This window comes from Xenopus tropicalis, chromosome 7, assembly GCF_000004195.4.
Source record: "Xenopus tropicalis strain Nigerian chromosome 7, UCB_Xtro_10.0, whole genome shotgun sequence".
Classification (NCBI taxonomy): domain Eukaryota; kingdom Metazoa; phylum Chordata; class Amphibia; order Anura; family Pipidae; genus Xenopus; species Xenopus tropicalis.
The window spans coordinates 4,902,169-4,920,166 of NC_030683.2; the positions used below are offsets into that span (position 1 = coordinate 4,902,169).

The following is a 17,998-nucleotide window of genomic DNA, read 5'->3' on the forward strand; positions in this document are numbered from 1 at the left end:
GAATAAGCTGCACAGTTTGACACCTCATTCATGGGTCTACAAAAACGGTGGTTAATTGCCCCCTGCTGGGGCAATTAACCGCCAACCCTCTGAAAAGTCATAGCACCCCATTCCCGAATAAGCTGCACAGTTTGACACCTCATTCATGGGTCTACAACAAACGGTGGTTAATTGCCCCCTGCTGGGGCAATTATCCGCCACCCCTTAGAAAAGTCATTGCACCCCATTCCCGAATAAGCCGCACAGTTTGACACCTCATTCATGGGTCTACGACAAACTGTGGTTTTTTTTATAGATATTTGCACTTTTAAACTGCTATTAACAGGCAACCAGCAATTCAGCAACTGTAGGGTTAACTGACCACAATTTATTTGACTGCGACTTTTTTGACACAACTGTGATTTTTTTTATTTGACTTTGTCTTTTTAAAATGCCGGTGGGGCTCAGTCCCTATCTGTATGAATACGAGCTGAGCAGCAGAACTATACGCCCTGTAATAACCTTTCAGGCTGCATCATAACAAACACAACATTGTGATGTCACAGTGAAGTTTGTAACATTACAGTGTGATGTCACAATGGGCAGTGAAGTTTGTGCAGCTTCCCTGCCAAGCGAGTGCCAGAGCTGAGCTGATTGGGTTGCAGGGCAGATCCCCTGGGAGCTGCTCTCTCCTAATCAGCTCTTATTGCCTCCTTAAAGCCACTTTAACAGCTTTAGGCTTTAAGCCTTTACCATCGAATTGCTTCGGCGCATCCTCGCTCGGCTCCATATCTGTAAGTCAGCCAATTGGTTTTATCATTCAGATATATAAAGGGAATAGGGTGTGAGCCTGGGGCTGTAGGCCTGGAATGGGCCGTCTGTGTAACTATAGAGATTCCCAATGTGGCAAACACACAACTGTGACTTTTTTCTTGATGTAACAGCGATTTATTTGACAGACTATTTTGATAGGAACTTTTATATATATATATAGTTACATAGTACATAGTTACATAGTTACATAGGGTTGAAAAAAGACCTGTGTCCATCAAGTTCAACCCATCCAAGTAAACCCAGCACACCTAACCCACACCTACCAATCTATACACTCACATACATAAACTATAAATACAACCACTAGTACTAACTGTAGATATTAGTATCACAATAGCCTTGGATATTCTGATTGATCAAGAACTCATCCAGGCCCCTCTTATAGGCATTAACAGAATCTGCCATTACCACCTCACTAGGAAGGGCATTCCCCAACCTCACTGCCCTCACCGTGAAAAACCACCTACGCTGCTTCAAATGGAAACTCCTTTCCTCTAATCTAAAGGGGTGACCTCTGGTGCGCTGATTGTTTTTATGGGAAAAAAGAACATCCCCCAACTGCCTATAATCCCCTCTAATGTACTTGTACAGAGTAATCATGTCCCCTCGCAAGCGCCTCTTTTCCAGAGAAAACAACCCCAACCTCGACAGTCTAACCTCATAGTTTAAATCTTCCATCCCCTTAACCAGTTTAGTTGCACGTCTCTGCACTCTCTCCAGCTCATTAATATCCTTCTTAAGGACTGGAGCCCAAAACTGCCCCCCATACTCACTGTCACTGCCCCCCATACTCAAGGTGAGGCCTTACCAGGGACCTATAAAGGGGCAAAATTATGTTCTCATCCCTTGAGTCAATGCCCTTTTTTATACAAGACAGCACTTTATTTGCTGTAGTAGCCACAGAATGACACTGCCTGGAATTAGACAACTTGTTATCAACAAAAACCCCCAGATCCTTCCCCATTAAGGATCCCCCCAACACACTACCATTCAGTAGATAGTTTGCGTTTATATTATTCCTACCAAAGTGCATAACTTTGCACTTATCAACATTGAACCTCATTTTCCAGTTTGCTGCCCAGTTATCTAATTTTGTCAAATCGCTCTGCAAAGCGGCACATCCTGCATGGAACTTATAGTTTTGCACAATTTAATGTCATCAGCAAAAATAGAAACAATACTGTCTATGCCCACCTCCAGGTCATTAATAAACAAGTTAAAAAGCAAAGGCCCAAGGACTGACCCCTGCGGTACTCCACTAACCACACTGGTCCAATTAGAAAATGTTCCATTTACAACCACTCTTTGTACTCTATCCTTCAGCCAGTTCTCTATCCAATTACAAATATTATGTTCTAGGCCAATATTCCTTAATTTGATCATTAACCTTCTGTGAGGTACTGTATCAAACGCTTTAGCAAAGTCCAAGTAGATGACATCCACTGCCATTCCAGCATCAAGGTTCCTACTCACCTCCTCATAAAAGGCAACTAAATTAGTCTGGCAAGATCTGTTACGCATAAACCCATGCTGGCACAAACTAATAGTATTGTGAACTGCAATGTATTCAAGTACCCTATCCCTTATTACCCCTTCCAAAAGTTTTCCTACTACTGATGTCAGACTAACAGGCCTATAGTTTTCAGGCTGAGAACGGGATCCCTTTTTAAATAACGGCACCACATTAGCAATCCGCCAGTCTCTTGGCACCATGCCAGACCTCAATGAATCCTGAAAAATTAAGTGAAGAGGTTTGGCAATCACAGCGCTCAGCTCATTTAATACCCTGGGATGAATCCCATCCGGCCCTGGACCTTTGTTTACCTTTACATGTTCAAGTCTCTTTTGAATTTCCTCCCGAGTGACCCATGCGTCAGTAGCTAAATTACTAGAACTGGGCATATTACAAGGGAAGCCTTCATTATCTGGCTCCTCATACAAGGGAAGAATGTATATATAATATAGTAATGGGTTTTACAGTGCCACAAAGTGATGTAGGGGTTTATAGTCTGTGGGATAAATCAGAGGCATAAGTGTATAAGTGTAAAAGTTAGTACAGGTATAGGATCCCTTATAGAGAAACCTGTTATCCAGAAATTAAGCTATAATTACCCCTTATTGGGGCAGAACAGCCCTATTGGGTTTATTTCATGGTTAAATGATTCCCTTTTCTCTGTAATAATAAAACAGTACCTGTACTTGATCCCAACTAAGATATAATTACCCCTTATTGGGGCAGAACAGTCCTATTGGGTTTATTTAATGGTTAAATGATTCCCTTTTCTCTGTAATAATAAAACAGTACCTGTACTTGATCCCAACTAAGATATAATTACCCCTTATTGGGGCAGAACAGTCCTATTGGGTTTATTTAATGGTTAAATGATTTTTTAGAAGATATGGGGATCCAAATCCCAAACCCCAGGCCCATAGCATTCTGGATAACAGGTCCCATACCTGTATGTTATTGTATTTAGAGTGCAAGCTCCATGGGGCAGGGGCTGATAGGAATGATGCAGTGACAGTTACAAATAAACACACAATTGCATAGAATTAACAATAATCTCATTTCTAGTTTAGCAAAAAGTCAATTAAAATCTCTTGTTTCTGATACAGGAGTTGCAGCATGGGGGCCCGAAAGCACAAATGTTTCACTGGTTTATTCAAACACAAGAACAAGGTAAGGCCCCAATGTGTTTCTCTCGTATTGGCTTTAGTGGGAGGGACTGGGATGGGTTGGGAAGGACTGGAATGGGTTGGGAAGGACTGGAACTGACTGGGATGGGTTGGGAAGGACTGGGACTGACTGGGATGGGAAGGACTGGGACTGACTGGGATGAGTTGGGAAGGACTGGGACTGACTGGGATGGGTTGGGAAGGACTGGGACTGACTGGGATGGGTTGGGAAGGACTGGGACTGACTGGGATGGGTTGGGAAGGACTGGGACTGACTGGGATGAGTTGGGAAGGACTGGGACTGACTGGGATGGGTTGGGAAGGACTGGGACTGACTGGGATGAGTTGGGAAGGACTGGGACTGACTGGGATGGGTTGGTAAGGACTGGGACTGACTGGGATGAGTTGGGAAGGACTGGGACTGACTGGGATGAGTTGGGAAGGACTGGGACTGACTGGGATGAGTTGGGAAGGACTGGGACTGACTGGGATGAGCTGCTCAGGGATATTAGACACACTGGTGGGGGGGGGAGCATTATTTACGTCATTTATATCATTATATTATTATAACATATGGGTTTCAGTGAGTCCTGTGCCTGTGCCACAAGTAGGGTTGTCACCTCACCCTGAAATACCAGCCACATATTGATCCCTCATCATGCATGGCTAATTAGCAATTAATCTAGATGCATGCTGCAGTCTGAACTGATCTATGTGCAGCCATGCAGCATGCATCTAAATCAATTGCTAATTAGCCATGCATGATGTGGGTTCAATATGGGACTGGTATTAAAGGGTTAAGGTGCAACCCTAGCCATAAGTGACATCAGCAAGCAATAAATGTACCTGGTGACATCACTGAGCACGGTTTATAAGGCTTTATGTGTATATATCTCTATATGTGACTTGGAGGTTTTCTTTTCTTAATGGTGTTTATGAAAATCTTTCCCCCACAGGAACCTAAAAGCCGAAGTACCTTTTATGTTCCACTTCAAGAGAAAGAGACAGACGTCTCATCTGCTCTAAACCTGGAAGCTGAAAAACCTGCAGGTATTTGAATTTGGGGAATCACCTGCGTTACTTTATCATTTTGTCCTGCAGCCCGCAGGGTTAACAAACTACACAACCTTATTATATGAACAAGTTATATGGAACCCAAGGTTACAGTATATTATAGCAATGGGGAACAAGCTGGTAGAACTGAAGGGGGGGGGGCTTATGGGGGATCATGTAACAGCATTCAGTCATTTCCCAATACAGCAAATATCCCTAAACCTACAGATTAACCTCTACTTGTACTAAAGCGGAAGGAGCCACTAGCACTCCATATAAATGCCCTAAGATCCCTCACACATGATTATTTAAGGATCTAGTCCTTCTCCTATGGAAGTCTATAGGCTTGTCCCACATTCTCCTGATCTCACAGGCTCATGCTGATCTCATTGGCCTCCTGATTAACCAATCAGAGCAGTATTAGAAAGTGATTGTAGTTGTTTCTGTATCAACTCAATGTATATCAATCTATATTTCCCACTATAGAAGCAAGCGTGAAGAAAGGGAAATTTAGACGCCTCTGCAAATCAATAAGGAACTTCTTTCGAAAGAAAAAGAAGGTAAGGTGGAACGTTCCACCATCTCTCTTTGGGTTTGACGGCTTTAGTACTAACAATGCCACGGCCTTGACTTTCCTGGCAGAGAAACATCTCCTAAATTTTCAGCATCAGTTTCTAATTCATTCTTTGCCTTTTAATCATGGATTTGTCTTTTTGGATTTCTATAGGAATGTTCAGAAATTGTGCAGGAAGTAAGCGCCACAGAGCTGATCCTTGAGGAAAAGGAGCCACTGAAGGATAAACCTATTGAGATCCTTTCAGGTACAGAGCCAAGGATAGATATGCCCATTAAACCCACAGAGACCCTCAGAGCCAGTATATAACTTCCCCACAGGCCCTTTATCAGCCATATATGTGTATTAAGTCATTTTATCTGATCTTTGCAGAGTCTCCAGATATTTCCTCTGATCCTTCCGCGAATGTTGGAAATACTTCGATTCCAAAGAGCGAGAAGGATGACGAAGAGAAGAATGTTGAGGTGATTCCTGCTGAGAGGACACCGGTGAGATTCCCATTCATGGGATTAATAGAAATCTATTTCATCCGGACAAAACATTAGTAGGGAGGAATAATCTCTCCCATTTCCCTTAGCCACAAAAATTGTGAAACTGAAAAACGGAAACTAAAATTTGGAAACTGTTATAAATTCACAAATCGCTTTGGAGTCAAATGATTTTTATCGATTAGGGTTTTTTTGTAGCTTTTGGGGATCACTGCTTAAAAATATAACTCTTAGAATGAAGGATTGTAGGATTTAACGTGTATAATACCCCAATAACAAACACTATAATATAAAGAGAATGTAACATGGCGCACAATTTCCCACACTGGAAGCTGTCACTATCCTGAATGAGGCTTTTGGTGTCAAAATATCTGAATTAATTGTGTTTTGTTTCTTTCTTCAGAAAATAAATACAGAAGAGAATGCTATTTCCCTGAACAGGGATGTAAGGTAAGATACAGCATCTCGTTTAGATTGGGGTTCATCTGCTCACAAACCTTAGTGATTATGGTTGCCCTACAGGGGCACCACCCTATTAAAGTGTATGTGTGCAGGCTCGGGCTGGGGGCTTCTGTGCTGTATGTTGCCCAGGGACACAGAAGGGCCACATGTACAACTCACCAAAGGCTCAACTGAAAGAATATTTAATTGTTTGTTCTTTACTTCCAGCTCTCCTATAACTATTAAAGCTTTCAAGCCAATATGTCTACTACATGCTGGTTCCCTTGGAAAGGTGAGTTACCTGTCCCCATACATGATTCTGATATTTCTGCGCATATTCAGGATAACTGACGGTTCTGTATCATTCCAGGTATACAGAGCCGAACACATAGCAACAGGTACGGTTGTTGCTATGAGGACTCTGAAAATGAACCGCATGACTGACATAGAGGATAGCGATCGGTAAGTTAAAGGGGGGCCTAACAGAACTGTAATTGCATTTGTGATCTGGAACTTCCTTAGATTTTCCCTAAGATAAGACTTGTTCTGAGATCTGTCTCTGGTTTTGAATCCATACATCAAATATGCTGTACTAATGGGAACCTTAAAGAGACAGTATACTGAGCAACAATGGAAGCAGTAGATGTGCTGTCACAGTTCCACCTATACCTACCTTATATAGACTTGTGGATGTTTTTATTTCTCAGATTTTACCTGGAGGAGCGCATCCATCGGAGGGTGCAGAGAATGCAGAATCCATTCCTTATTTCTTTATTCTCCTCCATTCGTACCAAAAATCACCTCTGCTTTGCAGTGGAATATGCAGAGGGAGGTACGTTGGAATCCCAGCTGAGCCGAAACGCCTTATCGCTGGAAAGATCTATGTAAGTACCGGCGGCCTTTTGGGAGGTACTTAAATATCTGTAGAACTGCCAATAATATACTATTATTCTATTATATACTATTATTCCATTATTACTATTATTACATAGAGAACCAAACATGGTGGGGGCCGAGGTCCAACTTCAGCTACAGATTGTTGCCCATATAGGTAAATAACCGATACTGACGGGAATTTTGTCTTTTTTTCTCTTTTGCAGCTTTTATTCCGCCTGTATTGTCCAAGGTGTAAAATTCTTACACGATAACAGGATTGTACATAGGTAAGTAGGGCGTTTAGCCTCAGACCTAGAATCGGCACTCTTCTGGCCCCATATGCGGCCTACTTTAATAATCAAATATATTTGTTTTAGTGCTGTAAAAATGATCCTAAATTATCCTTTCATTTTAATGCAGGGATTTGAATCCACGGAATATTCTTCTGGACGGCCAAGGTTACGCAAAAGTAGCAGGTTTTGGGCTCTGCAAAGAAGGTAAGATGTCTGTGTATAATAACGTAGCGTATAAGGGATCAGTTTGGGACATAATATTCCTATTATATAGGCACAGTCTAAGGGTAAATGATGTTCGGCTAATGAACGATTTCTGATTGTACTTTAGAAATTGGATATATGAACAGATTCCAGAGCCACTGCGGAACTTTGCACTACATGGCCCCAGAAATGTTGACAGACGACTCCTGTGCCAGATCAGTGGACTGGTGGGCTGTTGGTGTGATTATATACCAGATGCTTGTGGGCAAGGTAAGTGCCTATTAACACACTGAATGAGGACATTTTCTTTTTCAACTTAAGTTATTATCTAATCCCCATTATAGTCACCCCCTCTGGGTACGTGAATCCCATTTACCCCCATTATTTGCATTTCCTTTTCCTGGGCTGTTCTCTTTCCCTTGGTAGTGGGAGGGGCTTGGACATAATGTTTCTTTTTCTCCCAGAAATCCTTTATATTACTGAATAGAAATGATGCTTCTGTTGGGTTAAATGGTGACATAAACTGCAGGAAAGTAATTGCTGTTTTCCTTTTGTAGCTGCCTTTTACAGGACAGGATACTGAGGAAATAAAGAATAAAATCCTCAATGAAAGCCCAGAATTCCCACCAGACCTGGCTGACAACGCCAAGCTGATAATACTAAAAGTAAGTTCATTATCATTATCTTACAACCTGCGGTGTCAGTCGTTAATGCAGGCAATTTATGCTTCCCACTATGGTTGTCATGGTGATGTCATGGTCACATGGTCTTATAGACTAATATTTCCCATGGCATAATTTAGACTCATCTAAAGGCAACCACTAGAGACATTTAGTTGGATGTTGTATGCCTGGGCCACTCATGTAGACAACCAAATTGCACAGATCCACTTGATTGGTTAATGGGACAAATGAGCAGATCTTAAGGGAACAAGAGGGGTTGTGGCACCTGTAGCTTTAAGGTTGGCTGGTGTCCCCACATATGTAACTGGTTGGAATAAGATCAGATTTGCAGATTATCTATGGATACATTTATATGTGTAACTTTGTCTTTTTGTAGCTCTTATGCAAAGAAGCCAAATACCGACTTGGGTCAAGAGAAGACGATGCCCAAGAAGTCATGGAAAGTCCTTTATTCAGGGTACGTTAATATTTTACTTGTCTTATATGGCACCATCAGTAGTTGGGTTATTGTAGATCCCCTTATTAATGAGTTTGATTCATTGAGTTGTTCCTTATCTGATCACTGGGGAACAATAACTACAGTTTGCATGGAGACGCCATACCCTAAATATCAGATAATAACAGATTTCTCTTCTTGAACAGGGATTAGACTGGGGAGCCTTAATGGAAAAAGAAATCCAGCCCCCATTCATTCCCCAATCTGTGGAACCAAAGATACAGAAGGAAGAGCCACAGAATGTAAGGGACATTGCACTGAAGGCTTCTGAGAAGAAAAAGGAATCGGTGAGGTTCTGCTTGCCGGAACCACAGAACGCAGGAGAATGCAGCAGTGTCGCCGCTATTGACGATTTCGACCTACAGCTGCAACTGCGCGCTGGTTCTTTTGTAAAGGTGAGTGGCGCGGCCCCCAAATGTGAGTCTGATATTTCAGAGCTTATTCAGTATAACCGAGCGCTTTCTCTCATTGCAGACATATCGAGCTGAACACCGAGCAACAGGGAGGATGGTTGTTATTAAAGCTCTACAGAAATTACCTGAGACTGATGAGGATGAACACAGAAGGTGAGTGGACCTTGTCTTAAGTCACCCACACATAGAAATGCCCCTCACCCCCCCCCCATTGGGTTGGCACAATTCCAGGTATATCTATCACTCTGCCTTCATATTTGCCCTTTAATGACATTCTATTGGTTTATTCTCTAGGTTTCTTGTGGAGCAACAAATCCTTACGAGGACAAAGACAACACCAAATCCATTCCTTGTTGCGTTATTTACATCGTTCCATACGGAACAGCACGCCTACTTTGCAATGGACTATGCAGAGGGTGGTGACTTGGCATCCCAGCTGTGCCAGCATGGCATATCGCTGGAGAGAACTATGTAAGTACTACTGGGCTTTTTGGGGAGGTTCTTTTATATTTGTAAGGCTGTAAGTAATGTCCTGGTTCCATGGAGAGCCAAGGCATGGGGAAGGCTTAGGTTCAGCTAATAATAGCTAAATAAAGTGTGTTCCCCACACAGATACAGATAAATATCTCTGTCCTTATAGCAACTGATATTCATTTGGTCTTTTTCGCTCTTTGCAGATTTTATTCTGCCTGCATCACCCTAGGCGTGAAGTTTCTACATGAGAACAATATTGTACATAGGTAAGTACAAGCCTTTAGGCTTCAAGCTCAAAATGGCTGATCTCTTTAGAGGGCTGGATACACTGTAGGGATTGGGTTCGGTGTTATAATCGCAGTGTTATAATCACATACTATGTCTTAATTATGTTACTACAGAGATTTAAGACCAAGAAACATACTTCTGGATGCCCAAGGGTATGCGAAAGTAGCAGGCTTTGGGCTCTGTAAAGAAGGTAAGGCTTTATATTCCGTACTCTGCTCTTCAGAAATGTCTTTTCATATTCATTTCATTCATATTATTATAAATCCTACTTCTATGAAATATTCTGCAAAAGGAGAATTTATAGTTTGTCTCCCAACATTCCAAGGGTAAATGATCCTCAGCTCATGAAAGTTTTCTGATTTGCACTTTAGGAGATAATGACAGAATCCAGAGCTGCTGCGGAACGCTGCCGTACATGGCCCCAGAAATGCTCACAGAGGGCTCCTATACCAGATCGGTGGACTGGTGGGCTCTAGGAGTTCTCATTTACAAGATGCTTGTTGGCAAGGTAAGCGCCCATTCACTGAATTGGGAAATGACTATTGATCTAGAACAGAATTGGAGCAGGACTTTTGGAATCATTTCTTTTTTCATTACTGGTACCTGGATCTATTAGTCCATCTACACCCTAATATCTACCCAGGTCTAGAATGTGTTTCCTTCCTGTCCTTAGGCTTCTCTCTTTCTTTCTCAAAATCCATATTGTTACAACAACCGCTGTTTTTCTTTTGTAGAAACCCTTTAGCGGAAATGATATAGAGAATGTGAAGAACAGAATTATCAACGAGAGCCCAAGTTTTCCACCAGAACTTGATGCAAATGCAAAGTTAATAATAATTAAAGTAAGTTGATAGGATAATTATTATTTTATCTGTGTTTAACCCAGGCAAAACATACTTTCTGCTATCGTTAGTTCTCATACTCATAATGGGAGATTGTTTTGGCCACACAAAAGGGGGAAAAATCTCAAGCAGCAGGGGGTGCGGCACCTTTTAACTCCATGTTGGTTGGTGCCCTGACATATGTAGGGGGGAGGAATCAGATGAGGTTATTAGACTCAACTCTATGCTTCTGTTTGTAGCTCTTACGCAAAGAGGCCAAATACCGCCTTGGGTCAAGCCAACAAGATGCTGAAGAAGTTATGGAAAGTCCATTATTCAGGGTATGTTATATATTTTACTTATCTTTAATGGCAGCCATTACTAGAGGAGTCGTTGTAGATCCCTCTATTCATGAGTTTGATTCGATATCAGGTTGGATTCCATATAGTTTCTATAACAGATAATAATACGTTATATTTTTCTCTTGCTTGCAGGGATTAGACTGGGGTGCGTTTCTGAAAAAAGAAATCCAGCCCCCATTCACTCCCCAAATCAGTGTGTCAGTCCAACTTGGGGAGCAAAGGGTTTACTTAAAGTGCCCAGACACCCCAAAGGCAATAAAGGAATCTGTGGAGTCAGAGAGTGAAATGGAAGAGCCACAGATCTCAGAGGATATTGCTCAGAGCGTTCCCACAGAAGATGAGCAATCTGCAAGCTCTCTTTTAAGCTGTGATGAACCACTGAGTAAATACACTGATCCGCGTTCTGAGTTCACTACTTCCAGTTCTGATTATACTGATGGAAGTGATGTCTCGAGCGATTCTTCTTCTGAGCCGGAAACGGTGAGATTTTGTTAGATGTGGGTTTATAGGGTATTGCGTATAAATGCAATAAAATAATGTACTATATAAGAATGATTATGGGACATAATATATTATAGAGATATACGTTAGATTATACTACACTGTATGGTATCATTAGCCCAAGTGAGACTTTTATCTGAATTAATGGAGTTTTATTTCCTTCTCTAGGCCAGAGATTATTACTGTGCATTGATCAGAGAGATTGATACAGCACTGAACCACGTAAAGGTGGACACAAGGTAGGAAATCTGGTTTCTAGTTTGATGCTGAGGTTGTTATTGTAAAATAGAGGAGCCTTTATTACATCTTGGATACAAAAACCCAACGCGTTTCAACCCCACGGGGAGGGGCCTTCATTAGGGGCACATGCATTAAGAAAATAGATGCTGGTCGGTATCTAAGACGTAATAAAGATTTGTTCTATATTTCTATATTCAGCTGTGCTCTGTTCCTCAATCTATTGCTTGATTGTCTGGGCATGGGAATTACAGGCAGCCCCCTGCTTGTTACATTGTATTAGATTTTAGTGTTCCAACCTAATACATAGTGAGGTTGTTATGTAACCCTTAGTTATTAGGGTAATGATGGGGCCCCCTGTTCCATTACAATGGGTGTATATAGGCTTGGGCTGGGCCCCCCTCTGTTGTACATGTAGTTGCCCTAAGACATAGTTGGACACATACGGGTGAACCATAAGGTAACTGAGCTTATATTTCATTCTTGTTTTTCTCAGGAATCAGACAACTATTGCTGATTTCCAAATACAATGTGAACTCGGTGCTGGTGCTTTTGGAAAGGTAAGTTACTCGGCCCCTTTATATGGGGGGGGAAGATATTGGAACAAAGGCATTTTAATGGGGTCTCTCTCTTGTTCCAGGTATATCGAGCGCAACATAGAGAATCCAGGAGTATTGTAGCCATCAAGACTCAACAGAAGGCTGCAGTCACCAGCATAATTGAGTATAGAAGGTCAGTAAAATGGGGAATAATTATTATTTGTGTGTATGGTCTGGAACGTTCCTACAAGGCAGATGTTTTATATCTGTTCCTGAACATGCACAGATTCCATTATTGGTTCATTTCCAATTACCGTTACTTTAAAATTGATATAACATTCTCTCATAAAGTGCCATTGGCTTATTTTTAACACTTAGGGCAGATTTATTCAAACTTAACATGTGGTAAATCTGCCGCCCTGAGGGGATTTTAGTGCGATTCTCCTAAATTGAGATTATTTTCTTGATCACGATTTATCCTGTGATTTCTAACTCCAGCCATGATGCAATAGAAGTCAGTAGGAAGCTGATCGTCAGAAATTAGGATTCTTTATACATACACAAGGAAAAAAATAAATCCACTGATTGATCAGGTGTTGGGATATTGATAGTTATGCCCTTAATGAATTATTACTATAGGGATCTGTAGATAGGCCTGAGTATACTTGGCTAATTTGGACTTTTGATGGCTTTATTTTGCAGCATTCTCCTGGAGCAGCGCATCCTTCTTATGGCAAAGCGACAGCAGAATCCTTTTGTTGTCGGTTTATTCGCCTCCTTCATAACCGAGCAACATATCTGCTTCGCTATGGATTACGCTCAGGGAGGGACCTTGGAGTCCCAACTAAAACAAGGTGCCATATCGCTGGACAGAACTACGTAAGTACTGCTGGGCTTTTATGGAGGGTCACACAGGCGATAGCCTTATAGTCGCCATAACACTGCACATAAATAGTACTGTGATAACTGTCCAATCAATGCAGAGAACATGGGCGGTTGCTTCTTACCCTATAGCAAGCGAGGGCATATAGAAACATGTTATTGCCATGGTTGTGCTCTCGTTACCATGAAACAATAGAAAGCAAAGGCTTAGTGAGGGCCTAGGCCCAACAATTGCTACCGGTTGTTACCCGTATAGATAGTGAGTTTTCTCTGTTTGACCCTTGTAGGTTCTTCTGCTCCTGCATTGTCCTCGGGCTGAAGTTCCTACATGAAAACAAGATCGTTCATAGGTAAGTGTGGAATTTCCCTTTAGTCTGAGAAATGTCTGATATGGTAATAGGGCCGACTAACGGCGTCTGTTCTCTCAATGCAGAGATTTGAAGCCAGCGAACATCCTACTGGACAGCCGAGGATATGCCAAAATAGCAGACTTTGGTCTTAGCAAAGAAGGTAAGATGGTTGTGTTTAATTAAGATTTAATTGTCTCATCCACTCCTATAATTCTGCCCCTCTATTGGGCTTTGGGCATCTTTATATTGGATTAAACAACCGTTGTACCTCAATGAATCTACTAATGAATGTTTTCTGGTTGTATTCAAGGAATTGACTACGGGGACGTGTTCCTGAGCCGCTGTGGAACTGTACTATATATGGCTCCAGAAATCTTCATGGAGTCAAACTTTACCAGATCAGTTGACTGGTGGGCTCTTGGAGTGATCCTGTACAGAATGGCTATTGGCGAGGTAAGTGCCCATTTATTAACTGAATCAGGGATTTACGGCTTGTTCTAAACATAATAGGGGCTCAGTTACTGCAACATTTCTGTCCATTTATTACGTTTCCAACCTGGATGAAAGGTGGACTTTTCTGTATAAGCCCCATTATAGTATCCCCTCTGTGTAGCTGAACCCCATCCACTCCCAGTACAGGTATGGGATCCCTTATCCAAAAACCCGTTATCCAGAAAGCTCCGAATTACGGAATGCCCGTCTCCCGTAGACTCCATTTTAATCAAATAATTCAGAATTTTGAAACTGATTTCCTTTTTCTCTCTAGTAATAAAACAGTACCTGTACTTGATCCCAACTAAGATATAATTACCCCTTATTGGGGCAGAACAGCCCTATTGGGTTTATTTAATGGTTAAATGATCCCCTTTTCTCTGTAATAATAAAACAGTACCTGTACTTGATCCCAACTAAGATATAATTACCCCTTATTGGGGCAGAACAGCCCTATTGGGTTTATTTCATGGTTAAATGATTCCCTTTTCTCTGTAATAATAAAACAGTACCTGTACTTGATCCCAACTAAGATATAATTACCCCTTATTGGGGCAGAACAGCCCTATTGGGTTTATTTAATGGTTAAATGATTCCCTTTTCTCTGTAATAATAAAACAGTACCTGTACTTGATCCCAACTAAGATATAGATAATCCTTATTTGATGCAAAACAATCCCATAGGGTTTAATTAATGTTTTATTGATTCTTTAGTAGACTTAAGGTATGCAGATCCAAATTACGGAATGACCTCTTATCCAGAATACCCTTGGTCCCAAGCATTCTAGATAATGGGTCCTATACCTGTACTTAAGTCTAACCATTTACATCGCTCATCATGTTGGGGTTGGGTTTAATGGTGACTGAGCCTTCAGCTTCATGTATAAAGTGCAGCATTACAGGACCGTACCCCATTACTGATATTGTTGCCATTTTTTTGTTTCTTGTTTTTAAAACAAATATTTTGTTGTGTTTGTAGTTTCCTTTCTTCGACAAAGAGAAGGAGTTCCTGAAGGCCAAAATCATATATACAGAGCCGAAAATTCCTCCAGAGCTGCTTTTCAGGGTCAAGTTCACATTACAAGGGGTAAGTACCTGTTGGGATTTTGCAGCCTGCTGTTTGAATGTTTAATCCAGGGACAGGGTCGGACTGGGGGTGCAGGGCACACTGGGGCTACAGCACCCCCCAAGGTGCCTCCTCCGGTCGCGTCCCCCACAGGGTACCCGGCCATTCACCTCTAACCCCCCTTCCCCCCGCAGGGGCCCCCTGTTTGACGTCCTCCCCTGAACGCGCATATGTGAAACGCATCAGGGGAGGACATCGGAGGTCAGATGAAGCGGCAGTAGGGTCGGGTCTGGATCACTGGGGCCCACTGGGTATTTTCCCTGTGTCCCGGTAGCCCAGCCCGACCCTGTCCAGGGATCATTTACTGCCCACTAATGTTAATGTAATCTTGCTCACATTGGCACTTCCATTTATAATCTTTGGGGCTTTATTTTGTACTGCGCACTCAAATAATGCCAAATGTTTCTCATTGAGCAGTTTCTTTTTGTACAATTTCTCTCCCACACTGCCTATACGGTTGCTGGCACACCCACATACGTACATGACTTTGCCTTATGCTTCTCAATATGATACATTTTTCTCTTTGTAGCTGCTGAAAAAAGATGCCAGACTTCGCCTTGGGTCACATGAAACAGACGCTAAAGAAGTCATGGAAAGCTCTTTATTCAGGGTATGTGAATATTTTACTCCTCCTAAGTGGCAGCCATTAACAGAGGGGTCTTTTTAGATCCACGAGTTCCATTCCCTGTGTGAGCTCTTGCGCACTTGCACAGGGCAGATATCACTTGGAATTGGATAGAATGTGTATATGTTAAAGAACAGATAGTGCTAATAAAGTATTCCTGCTGTTTTACAGGGATTTAACTGGGACGCCCTTCTGAGCCAAGAAATGCAGGCGCCATTCACTCCTCCAATAAGTGTTCCAGAGCGAGTGGAGTTAGTAAGCCTTCGCTTACCGGGCGCTGGTGTCCCAGAAGAACTACCCCACAGGGCCCCGTTGGAAGAGGCATTAGAAGAGTTAAATTGTCCTGCTCTTCTGCCTTGAAAACGGGGTTCTTGTGAATTCTTTAGTCCAGGTAAGGAGTTTGCCTTTGTACAAATAAAAAGTATAAAAAAAAATGTAACAAAGGGAGGGGAGGGGCTTCATTACACACTTAGCCTAAGGGGTCTTGGGAAACAGCTCGTTGGAGTTATCTTGGTGTCCTTTAACCTATGGAATCAGGGGAAAACATTGATATTTATATCTGCTATTATGTGCTATTTCTACATAGGCCCAACTAAATGGGCTCAAGAGGTTGTATTTTCTCTTTAACTCTCCTCTCCCTCCTAATTCAGAGATCCCCGGCTGACTAATAATGACCCGATCTTCTCGGAGGAAGAAGACGTTTTAAGCCAAATTCCTTCATTTCTATGAAGATGATTATATTTTTATATCAATGTTTATATGACTTATTTTTTTACTTATTTGTAAAAAAATTTGTAAGAAAATGTACAAAATAATTCTATTTTTGTATATAATTTGTAAAAAATGTAATTCTATTTTTCTATATAATTTGTAGAAAAATGTAATTCTATTTTTGTATATAACTTGGAAAAACTGTAATTCTATTTTTATATATAATTTGTAGAAAAATGTAATTCTATTTTTGTATATAACTTGGAAAAACATTCTATTTTTATATATAATTTGTAGAAAAATTTAATTCTATTTTTCTATATAATTTGTAAAAAATTTAATTCTATTTTTTTTAAAATATTATAATACTATTTTTTATATAATTTGTAAATAATTGTTTTTTTTTTTTATTTTAAAATATAATTTATACTATTTTTCTATATAATTTATAAAAATGTAATTCTATTTTTATATATAATTTGTAGAAAAATGTTATTCTATTTTTCTATATAATTTGTAAAAAATTTAATTCTATTTTTTTTAAAATAATATAATACTATTTTTTATATAATTTGTAAATTAAAATTTTTAAAAAATAAATTAAAATTAAATATAATTTATACTATTTTTCTATATAATTTATAAAAATGTAATTCTATTTTTATATATAATTTGTAGAAAAATGTAATTCTATTTTTCTATATAATTTGTAAAAAATTTAATTCTATTTTTTTTAAAATAATATAATACTATTTTTTATATAATTTGTAAATTAAAATTTTTAAAAAATAAATTAAAATTAAATATTTAATTTATACTATTTTTCTATATAATTTATAAAAATGTAATTCTATTTTTCTATAAAATTTTGTAATTATTTATATTATATTTTTCTAAAAAATGTGTAAATACTTCTATTTTTCTAAAAAAAATGTTTAAAAATAATATTTATTCTATTTTTTGAAAAAATTTGGAAATACTATAATTCTATTTTTCTATAAAAAATTTTAAAATGATATAATTCTATTTTTTTTAAAAAAATTGTAAATCTATTTTTCAAATTTTTTTTATAATATAATTTATTCTATTTTTCTATAAAAAATTTAAAATAATATAATTTATTCTATTTTTCTAAAAAAATTACAAATAATATAATTTAGTGTATTTTTCTAAAAAAATTTGTAAATTCAAATTTTCTAAAAAATTTTGAAAAATATTATTTATTCTATTTTTGTATAAAATTTAGAAATATAATTCTATTTTTCTATAAAAAAATTTCAAATATAATTTATTCTATTTTTCTAAAAAATTTGTAAAGAATTCTATTTTTCTATAAAAATAATATAAATCTATTTTTCTAAAAAAAATTGTAAATTCTGTTTCTAAAAATTTTTTTAAAATAATATAATTCTAGTTTTCTATAAAAAATTTTTAAAATAATATAATTTATTCTATTTTTCTATTAAATTTGGAAATAATATCATTCTATTTTTCTATAAAAAAATATTTTAAATAATATAATTTATTCTATTTTTCAAAAAAATTTGTAAATAATTTTATTTTTTTTAAAAAATTTGTAA

The 17,998-nt window shown here is 39.1% G+C and overlaps 1 protein-coding gene across 1 annotated transcript; it reads left to right on the plus strand.

Moving 5' to 3' along the window:
• Nucleotides 1-631: 631 nt before the first annotated feature.
• On the plus strand, nucleotides 632-16,509 carry LOC116412410 (ribosomal protein S6 kinase alpha-4-like). Its single transcript, XM_031906606.1, has 35 exons — nucleotides 632-773; nucleotides 3,430-3,493; nucleotides 4,446-4,539; nucleotides 5,029-5,102; nucleotides 5,270-5,363; nucleotides 5,489-5,604; nucleotides 6,008-6,054; nucleotides 6,274-6,337; nucleotides 6,416-6,507; nucleotides 6,753-6,929; nucleotides 7,146-7,208; nucleotides 7,342-7,418; nucleotides 7,546-7,688; nucleotides 7,976-8,083; nucleotides 8,478-8,558; nucleotides 8,744-8,992; nucleotides 9,072-9,163; nucleotides 9,305-9,481; nucleotides 9,688-9,750; nucleotides 9,886-9,962; nucleotides 10,144-10,280; nucleotides 10,507-10,614; nucleotides 10,854-10,934; nucleotides 11,088-11,435; nucleotides 11,625-11,695; nucleotides 12,190-12,253; nucleotides 12,334-12,425; nucleotides 12,935-13,111; nucleotides 13,402-13,464; nucleotides 13,548-13,624; nucleotides 13,775-13,917; nucleotides 14,936-15,043; nucleotides 15,612-15,692; nucleotides 15,879-16,098; nucleotides 16,358-16,509. The coding sequence occupies exons 2-34, from the start codon at nucleotides 3,440-3,442 to the stop codon at nucleotides 16,065-16,067; spliced, it is 3,681 nt and encodes a 1,226-aa protein (XP_031762466.1). The 5' UTR covers nucleotides 632-773; nucleotides 3,430-3,439; the 3' UTR covers nucleotides 16,068-16,098; nucleotides 16,358-16,509.
• Nucleotides 16,510-17,998: the final 1,489 nt, after the last annotated feature.